General features: G+C 46.7%; 1 protein-coding gene across 2 annotated transcripts in view; it reads right to left on the bottom strand.

The window, feature by feature from the left end:
* MEAF6 (MYST/Esa1 associated factor 6) overlaps positions 1–18,612 on the bottom strand; it is a 154,081-nt gene that overhangs the window by 79,265 nt on the left and 56,204 nt on the right. For both annotated transcript variants that reach the window (XM_086956454.1, XM_086956455.1), the window contains exons 3-4: positions 11,175–11,262; positions 9,531–9,576 (exon numbers count right to left, since the gene is read on the bottom strand). In XM_086956454.1, coding sequence (XP_086812580.1) covers positions 9,531–9,576; positions 11,175–11,262 — 134 coding nt within the window. The remainder of the gene's footprint in view (positions 1–9,530; positions 9,577–11,174; positions 11,263–18,612) is intronic.

Raw genomic sequence — 18,612 nt, 5'->3', positions numbered from 1 at the left:
CTCCTCAGCTTTCTCTTCAGAGGCTTTCACGGAGATTCACGCTCCCAATTTCAACAATGCACGCCCTCCAATAGGATGACGATGTTGGCTGAGCATTGTGGGAGCGGTAGTTCTTATGGATGCGGATATTGACTCAGGCAGGGGGTTCCGTCTTAAATCCCTGCTGTTACCCCACATGTTCGATGAGGTGTCTCCTCTTCGAGTGGTCCCCTTCTTTCGGGGAGGTGCAAAGCCCCGCGGCAGGACGGCCGCGTTATATGCAAGCTCCAAAGTGTGTCCATCAGTTTGGCTTCGCACTCGACCAACAGCAGCAGAGAGTGGGACTCTCTTTCCGGTACAGGCGGTTGCCGCTTGGATCACTCCGTGCAGGTGTGCCTGACGCGTTTCGAAAGCTCCTCAGCTTTCTCTTCAGAGGCTTTCACGGAGATTCACGCTCCCAATTTCAACAATGCACGCCCTCCAATAGGATGACGATGTTGGCTGAGCATTGTGGGAGCGGTAGTTCTTATGGATGCGGATATTGACTCAGGCAGGGGGTTCCGTCTTAAATCCCTGCTGTTACCCCACATGTTCGATGAGGTGTCTCCTCTTCGAGTGGTCCCCTTCTTTCGGGGAGGTGCAAAGCCCCGCGGCAGGACGGCCGCGTTATATGCAAGCTCCAAAGTGTGTCCATCAGTTTGGCTTCGCACTCGACCAACAGCAGCAGAGAGTAGGACTCTCTTTCCGGTACAGGCGGTTGCCGCTTGGATCACTCCGTGCAGGTGTGCCTGACGCGTTTCGAAAGCTCCTCAGCTTTCTCTTCAGAGGCTTTCACGGAGATTCACGCTCCCAATTTCAACAATGCACGCCCTCCAATAGGATGACGATGTTGGCTGAGCATTGTGGGAGCGGTAGTTCTTATGGATGCGGATATTGACTCAGGCAGGGGGTTCCGTCTTAAATCCCTGCTGTTACCCCACATGTTCGATGAGGTGTCTCCTCTTCGAGTGGTCCCCTTCTTTCGGGGAGGTGCAAAGCCCCGCGGCAGGACGGCCGCGTTATATGCAAGCTCCAAAGTGTGTCCATCAGTTTGGCTTCGCACTCGACCAACAGCAGCAGAGAGTAGGACTCTCTTTCCGGTACAGGCGGTTGCCGCTTGGATCACTCCGTGCAGGTGTGCCTGACGCGTTTCGAAAGCTCCTCAGCTTTCTCTTCAGAGGCTTTCACGGAGATTCACGCTCCCAATTTCAACAATGCACGCCCTCCAATAGGATGACGATGTTGGCTGAGCATTGTGGGAGCGGTAGTTCTTATGGATGCGGATATTGACTCAGGCAGGGGGTTCCGTCTTAAATCCCTGCTGTTACCCCACATGTTCGATGAGGTGTCTCCTCTTCGAGTGGTCCCCTTCTTTCGGGGAGGTGCAAAGCCCCGCGGCAGGACGGCCGCGTTATATGCAAGCTCCAAAGTGTGTCCATCAGTTTGGCTTCGCACTCGACCAACAGCAGCAGAGAGTAGGACTCTCTTTCCGGTACAGGCGGTTGCCGCTTGGATCACTCCGTGCAGGTGTGCCTGACGCGTTTCGAAAGCTCCTCAGCTTTCTCTTCAGAGGCTTTCACGGAGATTCACGCTCCCAATTTCAACAATGCACGCCCTCCAATAGGATGACGATGTTGGCTGAGCATTGTGGGAGCGGTAGTTCTTATGGATGCGGATATTGACTCAGGCAGGGGGTTCCGTCTTAAATCCCTGCTGTTACCCCACATGTTCGATGAGGTGTCTCCTCTTCGAGTGGTCCCCTTCTTTCGGGGAGGTGCAAAGCCCCGCGGCAGGACGGCCGCGTTATATGCAAGCTCCAAAGTGTGTCCATCAGTTTGGCTTCGCACTCGACCAACAGCAGCAGAGAGTAGGACTCTCTTTCCGGTACAGGCGGTTGCCGCTTGGATCACTCCGTGCAGGTGTGCCTGACGCGTTTCGAAAGCTCCTCAGCTTTCTCTTCAGAGGCTTTCACGGAGATTCACGCTCCCAATTTCAACAATGCACGCCCTCCAATAGGATGACGATGTTGGCTGAGCATTGTGGGAGCGGTAGTTCTTATGGATGCGGATATTGACTCAGGCAGGGGGTTCCGTCTTAAATCCCTGCTGTTACCCCACATGTTCGATGAGGTGTCTCCTCTTCGAGTGGTCCCCTTCTTTCGGGGAGGTGCAAAGCCCCGCGGCAGGACGGCCGCGTTATATGCAAGCTCCAAAGTGTGTCCATCAGTTTGGCTTCGCACTCGACCAACAGCAGCAGAGAGTAGGACTCTCTTTCCGGTACAGGCGGTTGCCGCTTGGATCACTCCGTGCAGGTGTGCCTGACGCGTTTCGAAAGCTCCTCAGCTTTCTCTTCAGAGGCTTTCACGGAGATTCACGCTCCCAATTTCAACAATGCACGCCCTCCAATAGGATGACGATGTTGGCTGAGCATTGTGGGAGCGGTAGTTCTTATGGATGCGGATATTGACTCAGGCAGGGGGTTCCGTCTTAAATCCCTGCTGTTACCCCACATGTTCGATGAGGTGTCTCCTCTTCGAGTGGTCCCCTTCTTTCGGGGAGGTGCAAAGCCCCGCGGCAGGACGGCCGCGTTATATGCAAGCTCCAAAGTGTGTCCATCAGTTTGGCTTCGCACTCGACCAACAGCAGCAGAGAGTAGGACTCTCTTTCCGGTACAGGCGGTTGCCGCTTGGATCACTCCGTGCAGGTGTGCCTGACGCGTTTCGAAAGCTCCTCAGCTTTCTCTTCAGAGGCTTTCACGGAGATTCACGCTCCCAATTTCAACAATGCACGCCCTCCAATAGGATGACGATGTTGGCTGAGCATTGTGGGAGCGGTAGTTCTTATGGATGCGGATATTGACTCAGGCAGGGGGTTCCGTCTTAAATCCCTGCTGTTACCCCACATGTTCGATGAGGTGTCTCCTCTTCGAGTGGTCCCCTTCTTTCGGGGAGGTGCAAAGCCCCGCGGCAGGACGGCCGCGTTATATGCAAGCTCCAAAGTGTGTCCATCAGTTTGGCTTCGCACTCGACCAACAGCAGCAGAGAGTAGGACTCTCTTTCCGGTACAGGCGGTTGCCGCTTGGATCACTCCGTGCAGGTGTGCCTGACGCGTTTCGAAAGCTCCTCAGCTTTCTCTTCAGAGGCTTTCACGGAGATTCACGCTCCCAATTTCAACAATGCACGCCCTCCAATAGGATGACGATGTTGGCTGAGCATTGTGGGAGCGGTAGTTCTTATGGATGCGGATATTGACTCAGGCAGGGGGTTCCGTCTTAAATCCCTGCTGTTACCCCACATGTTCGATGAGGTGTCTCCTCTTCGAGTGGTCCCCTTCTTTCGGGGAGGTGCAAAGCCCCGCGGCAGGACGGCCGCGTTATATGCAAGCTCCAAAGTGTGTCCATCAGTTTGGCTTCGCACTCGACCAACAGCAGCAGAGAGAAGGGGACCACTCGAAGAGGAGACACCTCATCGAACATGTGGGGTAACAGCAGGGATTTAAGACGGAACCCCCTGCCTGAGTCAATATCCGCATCCATAAGAACTACCGCTCCCACAATGCTCAGCCAACATCGTCATCCTATTGGAGGGCGTGCATTGTTGAAATTGGGAGCGTGAATCTCCGTGAAAGCCTCTGAAGAGAAAGCTGAGGAGCTTTCGTAACGCGTCAGGCACACCTGCACGGAGTGATCCAAGCGGCAACCGCCTGTACCGGAAAGAGAGTCCTACTCTCTGCTGCTGTTGGTCGAGTGCGAAGCCAAACTGATGGACACACTTTGGAGCTTGCATATAACGCGGCCGTCCTGCCGCGGGGCTTTGCACCTCCCCGATAGAAGGGGACCACTCGAAGAGGAGACACCTCATCGAACATGTGGGGTAACAGCAGGGATTTAAGACGGAACCCCCTGCCTGAGTCAATATCCGCATCCATAAGAACTACCGCTCCCACAATGCTCAGCCAACATCGTCATCCTATTGGAGGGCGTGCATTGTTGAAATTGGGAGCGTGAATCTCCGTGAAAGCCTCTGAAGAGAAAGCTGAGGAGCTTTCGAAACGCGTCAGGCACACCTGCACGGAGTGATCCAAGCGGCAACCGCCTGTACCGGAAAGAGAGTCCTACTCTCTGCTGCTGTTGGTCGAGTGCGAAGCCAAACTGATGGACACACTTTGGAGCTTGCATATAACGCGGCCGTCCTGCCGCGGGGCTTTGCACCTCCCCGAAAGAAGGGGACCACTCGAAGAGGAGACACCTCATCGAACATGTGGGGTAACAGCAGGGATTTAAGACGGAACCCCCTGCCTGAGTCAATATCCGCATCCATAAGAACTACCGCTCCCACAATGCTCAGCCAACATCGTCATCCTATTGGAGGGCGTGCATTGTTGAAATTGGGAGCGTGAATCTCCGTGAAAGCCTCTGAAGAGAAAGCTGAGGAGCTTTCGAAACGCGTCAGGCACACCTGCACGGAGTGATCCAAGCGGCAACCGCCTGTACCGGAAAGAGAGTCCTACTCTCTGCTGCTGTTGGTCGAGTGCGAAGCCAAACTGATGGACACACTTTGGAGCTTGCATATAACGCGGCCGTCCTGCCGCGGGGCTTTGCACCTCCCCGAAAGAAGGGGACCACTCGAAGAGGAGACACCTCATCGAACATGTGGGGTAACAGCAGGGATTTAAGACGGAACCCCCTGCCTGAGTCAATATCCGCATCCATAAGAACTACCGCTCCCACAATGCTCAGCCAACATCGTCATCCTATTGGAGGGCGTGCATTGTTGAAATTGGGAGCGTGAATCTCCGTGAAAGCCTCTGAAGAGAAAGCTGAGGAGCTTTCGAAACGCGTCAGGCACACCTGCACGGAGTGATCCAAGCGGCAACCGCCTGTACCGGAAAGAGAGTCCTACTCTCTGCTGCTGTTGGTCGAGTGCGAAGCCAAACTGATGGACACACTTTGGAGCTTGCATATAACGCGGCCGTCCTGCCGCGGGGCTTTGCACCTCCCCGAAAGAAGGGGACCACTCGAAGAGGAGACACCTCATCGAACATGTGGGGTAACAGCAGGGATTTAAGACGGAACCCCCTGCCTGAGTCAATATCCGCATCCATAAGAACTACCGCTCCCACAATGCTCAGCCAACATCGTCATCCTATTGGAGGGCGTGCATTGTTGAAATTGGGAGCGTGAATCTCCGTGAAAGCCTCTGAAGAGAAAGCTGAGGAGCTTTCGAAACGCGTCAGGCACACCTGCACGGAGTGATCCAAGCGGCAACCGCCTGTACCGGAAAGAGAGTCCTACTCTCTGCTGCTGTTGGTCGAGTGCGAAGCCAAACTGATGGACACACTTTGGAGCTTGCATATAACGCGGCCGTCCTGCCGCGGGGCTTTGCACCTCCCCGAAAGAAGGGGACCACTCGAAGAGGAGACACCTCATCGAACATGTGGGGTAACAGCAGGGATTTAAGACGGAACCCCCTGCCTGAGTCAATATCCGCATCCATAAGAACTACCGCTCCCACAATGCTCAGCCAACATCGTCATCCTATTGGAGGGCGTGCATTGTTGAAATTGGGAGCGTGAATCTCCGTGAAAGCCTCTGAAGAGAAAGCTGAGGAGCTTTCGAAACGCGTCAGGCACACCTGCACGGAGTGATCCAAGCGGCAACCGCCTGTACCGGAAAGAGAGTCCTACTCTCTGCTGCTGTTGGTCGAGTGCGAAGCCAAACTGATGGACACACTTTGGAGCTTGCATATAACGCGGCCGTCCTGCCGCGGGGCTTTGCACCTCCCCGAAAGAAGGGGACCACTCGAAGAGGAGACACCTCATCGAACATGTGGGGTAACAGCAGGGATTTAAGACGGAACCCCCTGCCTGAGTCAATATCCGCATCCATAAGAACTACCGCTCCCACAATGCTCAGCCAACATCGTCATCCTATTGGAGGGCGTGCATTGTTGAAATTGGGAGCGTGAATCTCCGTGAAAGCCTCTGAAGAGAAAGCTGAGGAGCTTTCGAAACGCGTCAGGCACACCTGCACGGAGTGATCCAAGCGGCAACCGCCTGTACCGGAAAGAGAGTCCTACTCTCTGCTGCTGTTGGTCGAGTGCGAAGCCAAACTGATGGACACACTTTGGAGCTTGCATATAACGCGGCCGTCCTGCCGCGGGGCTTTGCACCTCCCCGAAAGAAGGGGACCACTCGAAGAGGAGACACCTCATCGAACATGTGGGGTAACAGCAGGGATTTAAGACGGAACCCCCTGCCTGAGTCAATATCCGCATCCATAAGAACTACCGCTCCCACAATGCTCAGCCAACATCGTCATCCTATTGGAGGGCGTGCATTGTTGAAATTGGGAGCGTGAATCTCCGTGAAAGCCTCTGAAGAGAAAGCTGAGGAGCTTTCGAAACGCGTCAGGCACACCTGCACGGAGTGATCCAAGCGGCAACCGCCTGTACCGGAAAGAGAGTCCTACTCTCTGCTGCTGTTGGTCGAGTGCGAAGCCAAACTGATGGACACACTTTGGAGCTTGCATATAACGCGGCCGTCCTGCCGCGGGGCTTTGCACCTCCCCGAAAGAAGGGGACCACTCGAAGAGGAGACACCTCATCGAACATGTGGGGTAACAGCAGGGATTTAAGACGGAACCCCCTGCCTGAGTCAATATCCGCATCCATAAGAACTACCGCTCCCACAATGCTCAGCCAACATCGTCATCCTATTGGAGGGCGTGCATTGTTGAAATTGGGAGCGTGAATCTCCGTGAAAGCCTCTGAAGAGAAAGCTGAGGAGCTTTCGAAACGCGTCAGGCACACCTGCACGGAGTGATCCAAGCGGCAACCGCCTGTACCGGAAAGAGAGTCCTACTCTCTGCTGCTGTTGGTCGAGTGCGAAGCCAAACTGATGGACACACTTTGGAGCTTGCATATAACGCGGCCGTCCTGCCGCGGGGCTTTGCACCTCCCCGAAAGAAGGGGACCACTCGAAGAGGAGACACCTCATCGAACATGTGGGGTAACAGCAGGGATTTAAGACGGAACCCCCTGCCTGAGTCAATATCCGCATCCATAAGAACTACCGCTCCCACAATGCTCAGCCAACATCGTCATCCTATTGGAGGGCGTGCATTGTTGAAATTGGGAGCGTGAATCTCCGTGAAAGCCTCTGAAGAGAAAGCTGAGGAGCTTTCGAAACGCGTCAGGCACACCTGCACGGAGTGATCCAAGCGGCAACCGCCTGTACCGGAAAGAGAGTCCTACTCTCTGCTGCTGTTGGTCGAGTGCGAAGCCAAACTGATGGACACACTTTGGAGCTTGCATATATATATATATATATATATATATATATATATATTATATATATTTATATTTCTTTTTATTGAAACAAACATCAGCAAAAAATGTACATTACAGAGGGTCAATTACGGCAGCCAAGCATACATCGAGGGGTCACAGGATAAACAAAACTCGAAATTATATCGGAACTTCACGGAAAGGGGGAATCATCAGAATCATCACATTTCTCCTCGGTAGCGGTTCCAAGGCCCCCAAATCAATGACCATTTCCGAGGGCCTCCCCTCGCAATATATGTAGTTTTCTCCCTAAACATAAACCAATCCAAATTGTTTTCCCACCCTTCCAGGGAGAGGGGCTGCTCCGCTCCCCACAATTGGGGGTTATTCCGCTTGGCGATCATATAACGACCCCTTGCGCCTGCGAATTGCTTAAGTCAGTAGGTTCCCATATGTTGAGTAAACATCTCCTTGCCTCCGTAGACAGGAAAATTCCAAGTACTTCACGTATAGTGTTATGTATGCTGCACCAGTATGTGGTGACGTGCTCACACTCCCAGATAATATGCATAAAGGTACCAACTATACCACATCGCCTTTTGCACAGCCCCGAGCATGAAAGTCCCATATGTACCAATATGGGTCCCGTAAGGTAAATCCTATGTAAAATCTTGAGTTGAACCAGTCGGAGGCGAACTGGGATTGCAACTTCTCTAGGAGAGGACACAGCTGTCTGCCAATCTTCCTCATCTAGCTCTATGCCGTCTTGTGACCACCTATCTCTAAGCGCCTCAGAGAGTCAGTCCTATGATTGATCAGCTTTTTATAGATCGTTTTGTCAGGCAGGTGTCCGTCCAGTATTCCATCTTCCAGAGGGGAAGCTTCTGAAGGTTCTGTCTCACCGGGCAATAATGAAAGGAGGGAATGCCGAACCTGTCCCATACCGAAAGAACTCAGTGCGCAAGTTTATATTCCATACAAGTTTGATATTTTTGGTTACCGGTCAGGATTCTAAAGAGGATTTCAGAACTATAATGATTTTTTTAGCTGCTTTAGCGCCAGAGCCCACACAGCAACAACACAAACAAGCATTGTCAAAGTCAATAGGTCTCACCTCGGGGGCCTACTGACTTTGCGAACACTTTTTGGAGATCCTGAAAAGGATTGATCAAAAGTGCAATGCTTGTGTCAATGCTGTTTAGCTGCTGTTGGCGGCTGCATCATTTTGTAGGTGCAAGTATATGTCACCATGCATGCACATGTCTACTGATGATGTGGACCCCACATTGTTTTACATTTTATTGACTGATCTAGGATGGAAGATTGAAAAAAAAAAGTGTAAATACATTTTAGGTGCGCTAAAGTGCGTTTGTGGAGAGCAGGCAGCAAGATGCTGCCTGGCCCTTTAAAAAATATATACATTTTAAAAAAGAACCATGGGAGTGGGTGGTGGCAATGGAAGAGAAGGTGGAGGGGGTGGACAGCAGACAGTGTGGACAGATAAAAAAATTAAACCAGAGAATGAGACAGCAACATGGAGGAGGATAGCAAAATTGAGCTTTGGAGGATTACTGGGGTAGAAGCACACGGCAATAGCCACACAGAGCACAGGGGAGGGAAGCAAATAGGAAATAGAGACCAACATGGAGCGAGGGAGCATAGGAGAGAGACAGTTGGAAAATATATTCATAACAGAGGTTATGCTCCAGGGGAGGGACAAACAAACTAGACAAGTCAAGAGATTGAATTAGAAGGAAGTAAATGACAGTAACAATAAAGCCAACTAAGGATTAGCAATGGGTGGGCTTTAAGCCCACTGTAAGTTCTTGGTATGATGACAATAAATCTTCAACAACTAGACTTTTTACGGTATCTTGTAGGCTAAAATCGGCAATGAAACCAATGTAAAAAAAAACATATCTTTTCAAACTTCATTTAAAAAGGATTTCATGCGCAACATTTGAACAAAACCTACCACATAAAGTTGTAGCACATACACAATAGAAAATGTACTTCTATTATACTTTCAAAGGACTGTAAAAAATGTATGCGACCTGTTAAATGTTGGGTGAACAGAAGCTCTCAAATGTAGAACAGATAGCTATGGTTAAACACAGACAGAGACAAAATACCCTATTTTAGTGTTCCAACGAGAAACACATTCTGTCAAGCACAGATTACATGAAAATTGGATGTTTTGCTTTGTGAGCAAGAATGCCAAACTTACTCTTTTCAATCAACTGATCCTGAACGCCGGCCAATGAACTGACAGCCTGAATACAACAAAAGAGAAAACAAAATTAGGTGGCAACTTAAATCATGATTTGAAACTTTTGTACACATTTAATGTGGGACAATGGTTTACCGATTTTATTTGCCTATTTGTATTGTATTTAATCATGGGTTGGAGGTCATTTTTATGCTAACTATTATGTATATAGCCACATGATTATGTACTTTTAAACATGTTTTTATATATATGTCTCTTTTATGGCAAATGGCCAAAATAAAGAGTATTGATTGACTTGATTGCAACGTGAATTCAAGTCAAAAAACAAAATCTATGTTGTAGGTCTAGTATCATTATTTAGAACAATTGTTCCATTGTAGTAGCCTCACTGACTGCAAATCCAATCAAAATATAAAGTTAAGGACGCAAGCCTTTGGTAAGAATGCAAGAATATGAAAAATATGTCATCTTATTTATTAGGCCTATGGTACATTATGCTGTTAACACATAATTGAGTCCTCTATCATCAGTCCCTGCATTCTTGTCCTCCCTCTAGCTCATTACCAATACTTTTAACCGCATGCGCGCTGAAATTTGAAAATCGCGGGTTACTTGACAAAGCCAGCTCGTCATGCGCGCTGCGCAGTTAACGCCCATGACGAGCTGGCTTTGTCACCAGCATCGAAGGGGTTAAATGGATGCATGTTATCAGAATAACGAAGAGCAATCCAGTAATAATACAACTTGCATACTGAGGGATCACAGTGGTTGTCTGACTCAACTTTCCAAGGAAATTGCTATGGGAATGAAAGACTAAGCCATTACAATGTAATAATAAACACAGCTCTACCCATGGATTGTTTCCGTCTAGTGTGTACATCTCTGTAGAATTAGAGGAGGGCTTGAATCTGGCACATGTTGAAAAGGGCATATCTTACACTAGCTATGCCCTCAATGGCAACAAAGCCACATATTAATCAAGGTGTAAATTACATTATCGCCACAAAGGACTCCAAATATCACTGTGTGATGGTTTTCAAGAGAATGATAAAACCATATATTTTAACTGCATCATTCTAAACATGATGTACAGGTGTGTTGTTAATGATCATCACTCTAATTTTGTGGAAAGTTTTACCAAGTGGAAAAATGGGGAGTTGTACCCTTAGCTTGTACTTAAGATGGAGAACTATACCCTTAACTTGCACTTGCTATAGTCAATTCATTCTTTCACACTATTCTGAAGCACTAACAAAACTAAAGTCCAGCCACCCGCTTCTTGTTACCAGTGCACAACGAGAGCCCTGGCATAATCAGAGAGGCTATATCAGAGCTCTTATATAATGAGATTGCTGCCATAATTCGTTGCTGCAATGCAGTACACCAAAGGGACATATGAATTTTGTTACAGGACAAGTAGATCTATGAAGCAACCTTCCCCACAGACAAGTAGATATTTTATTATATTCCACACCCCTGTAATAGTTAAACCTTTTCAAAGATTATAAATTAAACAGACTAATGACGATTTTCCTTTTGCAGTTTGAAAATAGGTAAGGGAATTCCTTCACATGCAAAACAGGGGACTGAATCAGTCATAAACTCATAAAAAAATTCAAAATGATTTTTGTTTTTACTCACTGCCGCAGAGGTAACAGATGACTTGCTAAAAAGTCGCTCTGCTTCTTTAAATTTTCTGTTCCTTCTGTCATTTTTGCTGTTGGAGTTCCTAAAATATAAGATGAAATACAAAAGTGTAATCATTACAACTGCTCACCTGAAGATGAAGGTTAACATTTCATAAATACTTATTTCAAAATGGATTCATGAGTATCAAACATAACGTGCATTGAAAACCAGGTGAGTCAAAATAGGCTAACAGCCCAAAGCAAGTTGTTTCCATCTAACACGGTGAAGTGGAAAATTGGCATGGGTGTATGATAAGGTGGTGCATGGTTAAAAAGTAAAACAAAGATGAGCGCATAGCAGTAGTATAGGAAAAAAGAAAGCTTCAACACGTGATGCAAAGGCTTTACTTATTGACCACTGCTTAATCAATTAGTGGTCAAGATGGAAATCATTACTGAGGGTAGAAAGAGATCAAGCTTCCATTAAACTATGCTTGAATATGAACAGTGGTGCGCAGATGGAATACGTGGTAGAGTAATGCTGACCTTTAGCCAGAATTTACCCCGACCAATCTTATGAATTCAATTTGCTGGAAGTATTAACAAGCATTGGAAATGCAATAGGTCTCGCATTAGGAAAGTTTGAGCTATTGGGCTTATAAATGACATTTTTTTAATTTATGTTTTGTTTTTTAAAATAGCTAAATTAATAGCTTTGTCATTTACAATGCCAATAGTTATAACTTTCGCAATTGTGACACCTATAGCATTTGTAATGCAACATGTTTTGTATTTACGTGACTTAGATGTATTATTACCACTCCAAATGGTGCAACAGTAGGAAAAGTATTGCACTTCGGAGGAGATACATTTAGTATTTCCACTCTAGTCTGTGCAACAGTAGAGAAAGTTTTATACTTCAGAGGGCTTACATTTGACATTCCCATTCAGGTTTGTGCAACAGTAGGAGAAGTGTTGGACTTCAGAGGGGTTAAATGTACTATTCTCACACTAGTCTGTGCAATAGTATAGAAAGCGTTGGACTCCAGAGGAGTTAAATGTACTATTCTCACACTAGTCTGTGCAATAGTATAGAAAGAATTGAACTTCAGAGGGGTTACATTTACTATTTCTACTCCAGTGTTTGCAACAGTAAGCAAAGATTGGACTCAGAGGGGTAAGATTTTCTATTTCCACTCCACTCTGTGCAACAGTAGGGAAAGCATTGAATTTTGGAGGTGTAAAATGTACTATTCCCACTCCAGTCTGTGCAATAGTAGATACATTACTTCAGTGCAAACACATTGCATAACTGTATTATATTTAATATAAACATTATTTAACAATATATATATATAATATTTAAAAATATAAAAGTTAATTATAACATTGTTTATGAATTGTGTAAATTGGTGTATTCTTTATTTTTATATATATATATATATATATATATAAAAATAAAAAATAAAGAATACACCAATTTACACAATTCATAAACAATGTTATAATTAACTTTTAGTGTAAAAGTCTATATATATATATATATATATATATAGTCCAACACTTTTCGTTGGTATTTAACCAGAGGTCTTCAGAGTCTAAACATCGAAATGTGCTGTCACTAGTATTATTGCATTTATTAGATGCAGTAGCTGTGGTAGTTTCACTTTTGCAGGGTCTGCATGGATAATGTTAATAAGCTGATACTGACATAATTTTAAAGGACAGCTGCATTTACAATTTTCGTTCATGTCCATGCATCACGTGATCTGCTTAACACTATATAAGGTGAGCTCAGTATGGCGCCCAGTTTATGTGAAAAAGGCTGGTGCCTCGGCCGAAACGCATCGGCGAAGGCATTGGAATAAACTTACTGGTGTAAAGCAATTGGTATCCTGTGCTTTGACAGAGCCTATTTTACCCATGGACAGGTCGTGGATGGAATATATTAACGAGTTGTTGGCATCTTATCTGACACGTCCCTTCCTTCAGGTGCACCATGGCGGCTGACGCTTTTGTAAGGATTGTATGAATATACATCGCGGAGGCCCCCCACCCCCAGCTGTTATTGATGCCACCGCAGGCTGCCTGCGGCCGGAGCGTCGGAAGGCACTCGAGACTGCTGGTGAAGCGAGCGGTGGTAATTAGACCAATTGGGAGGAGGTCTTGCAGCACACAGCCGAGTAGAAAAAATTACCATTTTTTACCATACTTTGCTTGAAGATTTTAAAGAGCGGAAGGATTTGTGACATTAGATAGAGGCAGTGGCTCTGTGCTGTGATAGGAGTCATGAAAGTCATGTACTGCCCGAATTTTATGTGGAAAATTTGTGGATAATTAGTACTTACTAGTTCGGTACCATGAGTTGCAAACAGCTTCAAACTAAGAGTTTTAATTTACACTCTAGATTTATTGGGCGCTGGGAAATACAGGGTTACGCACGATAATCGAAGGAAAGTGTAACCTTGAGGAACTTAATTAATGTGGCATTTAGTATCTTGAGAGCTTTAGCTATTCTTTCTACACACTCCCATGCATCGCTATAAGGGACTTCTGACTCTCCAAAAGTATAAAACAAGGATAATAAACTAAATAAATGACTTTGTGTTGAACTTGGACATCGCCTGGAGGGGAGAAAGAATCCTGCAGTACTTGCATTTATAAAGCATAGCATTTGCTAACTTCGCTCGGATTAATTTTAAAATGTATGTATTTTTCGTTCTTTTAGTGGTGTAAATATATATATATATATATATATATATATATATATATATATACACACACATATATATATACACACACACACACACACACACAGCAGGATCTTACCGGTTCACTAACGTATTTTGCAGCACTTACTCTAGTCCGGAAAACCAAAACATGGAAAGGGTTAAAAAAACAAGACGGAGGGAAGGCAGATAAGGGGGGGGGGGGGAGAAATGCGACAGGGCGGGCAGGGGAGGGGGCGGAGCGGGGAGAGGGTGTGAAAGCAGCAGCCGAAACGCATCATATCGGCGAAAGCATTGGAATAATGGAATAAACTTACTGGTGTAAAGCAATTGGCATCCTTTGCTTTGACAATTGCAAGGAGGGCTTGCAGCACACAGCTGAGTAGACAGAATTACCAGTTTTCCCGATACTTTGCCAGAAGATTTTAAAGAACGGAAGGATTTGTGACATTAGATAGAGGCAGTGACTCTGTGCTGTGATAGGAGTCATGAAAGTCATGTACTGGCCGAATTTTATCTGGAACATTTGTGGATAATTAGTACTTACTAGTTCGCTACCATGAGTTGCAAACAGCTTCAAACTAAGAGTTTTCATTTACACTCTAGATTTATTGGGCGCTGGGAAATACAGGGTTACGCACGATAATCAAAGGAAAGTGTAACCTTGAGGAACTTAATTAATGTGGCATTTGGTATTTTGAGAGCTTGCATTTATAAAGCATAGCATTTGCTAACTTAGCTCGGATTAATTTTAAAATATGAATGTCAGCAGCCCTACATGCCAAGAACAGATGCATACTGGTAAGTAGCATATTCCGTTCGAAGCATGTGGGCTGCTTAATTCAAATCTTGTGTATAGCAGTATCTCCTCTTGAGGTGGCTACCTGTGCCAGCTGCAGCAGTTTGAAAAAGAGTTTTGAGGACAGCCTGGCCTACGGCAGCTTGCTGTTTTGCTTGCACGTCTACACAGTAGTGTTTTGTGAAAGTGTGTATGGTGGTCCATGTGGCTGCCTTACAGATATCCTCAAGATGAATATTTCCTAGAAAAGCCATGGATGCCCCTTTTTTCCTTGTGGAGTGTGCTCTTGGGGGGACCGTTAAAATGCGTTTTGCCTTTTGATAGCATATTTGAATGCATTTAACTATCCATCTGGCTATTCCTGATTTTGAAATTGGATTCCCTTTGTGTTGTGGTGCAAAAGCAACAAACAGTTGTTTTGTTTTCCTAAAGGATTTAGTTCTCATGAATGTAAAGGTTCGAAAGGAGGGCCCATGAGTCTGGTAAGCACTATATTTAGATTCCAGACTGGGGAAGGGGGTGCCTAGGAGGAATCACCCTCTTTAAACCCTCCATGAAGGCTTTGATTGCTGGTACTCTAAACAGTGAAAGGTGTTGCCTGTTAGGAAGGTATGCTCCTATATAGCAGCAAGGTGTAGTCGTATTGAAGAGTATGCTAAGTTACATCTTTGTAGATGTAGCAGGTAACATATAATGTTTTGTATTGAAGCGTCTAAGGGGTTGATTTGGTTATTGTTGCAGTGAACAACAAATCTCTTCCAATTAGCTGCATAGCACGCTCGTGTGGTTGGTCTTCATGCCTCCCTAATGATGTTCATGCAATCTGGGGGCAAGTTAAGGTATACAAACTCTAAGACCTCAGGAGCCAGATCGCTAGGTTCATTTGATTGGGATCTGGGTGTCTGATTTCTCCATGGTTCTGAGTTAGAAGATGAGGTGCAAGGCACAGTCTTTGATGAGGAACTACTGAGAGTTCCAGGAACGTTGTCTCGCCCATGTGGAAGCAACTAGGATTAATGTGAGGGAGTGTTGCCACAGTTTGCATGCCACCAGCAGGATCAGCGGTGCTGGGGGAAAAGCGTACGCAAATCTGCCTGACCAGTTCATCCATATCGCATTGCCCTGTGACAATGGATGTGGGAACCTGGCGGCAAAGTTTTGGCATTTCGAGTTTTCTTTTGTGGCGAACAGGTCTATCTCTGGGTGACCCCACTCCTCGAAGAATGGCTAGAGAACCTGGGGGTGAATCTCCCATTCGTGTAGTTGTTGGCTGTGCCTGCTGAGCAGGTCGGCAACTTGATTGTCCTTGCCTGGAAGGTGTTCTGCTAGGAGAAAAATGTTTTTTGGAATCGCCCACTTTCATATGCTTTGTGCCAGATGGGAGAGCTGTGGAGAGTGCTTTCCTCCCTGTTTCTGGATATAGTACATTGCTGTCATGTTGTCCGTCCGGATCAACACCGTCTTGCTGTACAAGTATTTCTGAAATACTTTTAGGGCTAGGAATATTGCTAGCAGTTCCAGTTGGTTGATATGCAGCTTCTTCTGTTTGTTTGTCCAGAGCCCTTGTACTGTGTATTGAAGGAGATGGGCTCCCCAGCCTGTCAGTGATGCGTCCGCTGTTAGTACTAGTTGTGGAACCGGCTCTTGGAACAGTCGCCCCTTGGAAAGGTTTTGTGGGTTCCACCACTGCAGAGAGTTGGGAGTGCGACTGTCTACCAACACTAGGTCTTTTAGTTGTCCTTGAGCCTTGTTCCATTGCCGTGCTAGGCATTCCTGCAATGGGCGCATTTGAAGTTTGGCATGGGGGACAATGAATATGCAGGAGGCCATCATGCCTATGAGCTGCATGAAGACTTGAGCTGGCAGAGAGGGTTTTGGCAGGAATTTGCGAATGAGTGTCTGCATACTGGCTATCCTTGCTGAGTTTGGATATGCCTTTGCCACTGAGGTGTCTATAGTGGCTCCCAGGTATTGCTGCTTGTGGGACGGTTGCAGATGTGATTTTGCGTAGTTGACTGAAAAGCCTAGGCTGTGTAGCAACTGGATTGTTTGAGACATGTGTGCTGCACACTGTTGGTACGATTTTGCTTGAATCAGCCAATCGTCCAGATAAGGGTACACATGGACATGTTGCCTTCTGAGATGTGCTGCTACTGTCGCTAAGCATTTTGTAAACACTCTTGGAGCCGTGGTAACCCCGAAGGGCAAAACCTTGAATTGGTAGTGTTGACCATCTATTGTGAACCTGAGGTATTTTCTGGTGGCTCGATGGATGGGTATGTGAAAATACGCATCTTTGAGGTCTAGTGTTCCTAGGAAATCTCCTTGTTGTGGCAACGGGTGCACTTGTTGTAGAGTGATCATATGTAAGTGCTCCGATAGTATGTATTGATTTAGGGGTCTGAGGTCCAATATTGGTCTGAGGGAACCATCCTTTTTGGGAATAAGGAAGTATAGGAGTACACTCCTGTCCCTTGCTGTTGGAAAGTGACTTGCTCTATGGCCCCCTTTTCTAGCATGCAGTTCACCTCTTGTTGTAGCAGGGTGATGTGTTCCCTGGACATTGGACGATGTCTGGGGGGTATGTTTGGTGGTGTGGAAGTCAGTTCTAGGCAATAGCCAGACCGGATAATTTCTCTCACCCACCTGTCTGTGGTAATTGCGTTCCAGACAGGCAGGAACTGTTGGAGTCTGCCTCCGACCGCTGTTAGGTGGTCTGGAGGAAGCGTATTGAAGTCACTGTTTTGTGGCCGTTGGGGCTCTGGTGTTATTGCCTCCACGTCCTCTTTCCTTATTGTTATTTCCCCTGTAACCTCTTCTGTTTGTGTTCTTGTTGAAGGAACCTTGTGTGTTACGTTTGTATGAGGCAGATGTTTGTGAGGTATTTCCTCGTGTAGTTGCTCTGTATGAGGAGCGACGAAAGGAGCCTCTATGTTGCTGAAATTGCAATGCCCCCATTGATTTTGCGGTCTCTGTGTCCTTTTTCATTTTATCTAAAATGGTGTCGACAGCAGGGCCAAATAGAAAATCCTGATTAACAGGCTGGTTAAGAATGGTGGACTGCACCTCATTTTTAAAACCAGAAATACGCAGCCATGCATGTCTGCGTAGTAGGACGCTAGTGTTGATTGACCTAGCTGCAGTATCTGCTGCGTCAAGCGCGCATTTGATGGAGGCGTTTGCTATGAATTTTCCCTCTTGTATAAGATCCAGGGCTTGTGCTTTGAAAGGCTCAGGTAAGTGTTCGATTAGGCATTCTAGCTGATCTTAATGTGCCTTGTCATAACGAGCCCTACTGGCTCGCTATGACAAGGCACATGAGTTGGAGGCTTGTGCTGCTACCCTTTTGCCTGATGCCACTAGTATTTTTGACTCCTTGTCAGGGGGAGGTGCTTCCCCAGTGGTTTGGGAGTTGGCTCTTTTCCGTGTGTAGGCTACTACCAGGGAGTCTAGTGGTAACTGCCCCCTGATTTAAGTCGGGTCTGTAGGAGCTTCGCTATACTTTTTTTTCTATTCTGGGGTTGATTACCCGTGCCTTGGCTATATCCTTAAATATGTCAGGTGCATGTTTCAGAACTCCCTTTAACATGGGAAGTGTTTGACACATTTTTCTGATGTAGGCAAGGTGTCAAACAAGAAGTCTTCCTCAACAGGGTCGTTATGCATATCTACATTGTGGAATTGTGCTGCCCGGTCTAGGAGTTAATTAAAGACTATGGTGTCATCAGTATGTGACGGCTTAGTAGGATAAGAGGGTATATCAGGGATGGGATGGGTGTTGTAAGGGTCTGTTGGCTCCTCCCATGGTTCCTCTTGTGGGAAATCATTGAGGCTCTTGGCTCATCCCCCGTGTTACCTTCATTGTCCCCGTGTCGAGAAGGAGGATAAGGAGAGTAGGGAATAAAAGGTGTAGTAGGCATGAA

The sequence above is a fragment of the Lissotriton vulgaris genome, chromosome 2_1 (assembly GCF_964263255.1).
Source record: "Lissotriton vulgaris chromosome 2_1, aLisVul1.2, whole genome shotgun sequence".
NCBI classification, from domain to species: domain Eukaryota; kingdom Metazoa; phylum Chordata; class Amphibia; order Caudata; family Salamandridae; genus Lissotriton; species Lissotriton vulgaris.
The sequence above is the reverse complement of the archived record's forward strand: the minus strand, read 5'-3'. Positions and strand labels throughout refer to the sequence as shown.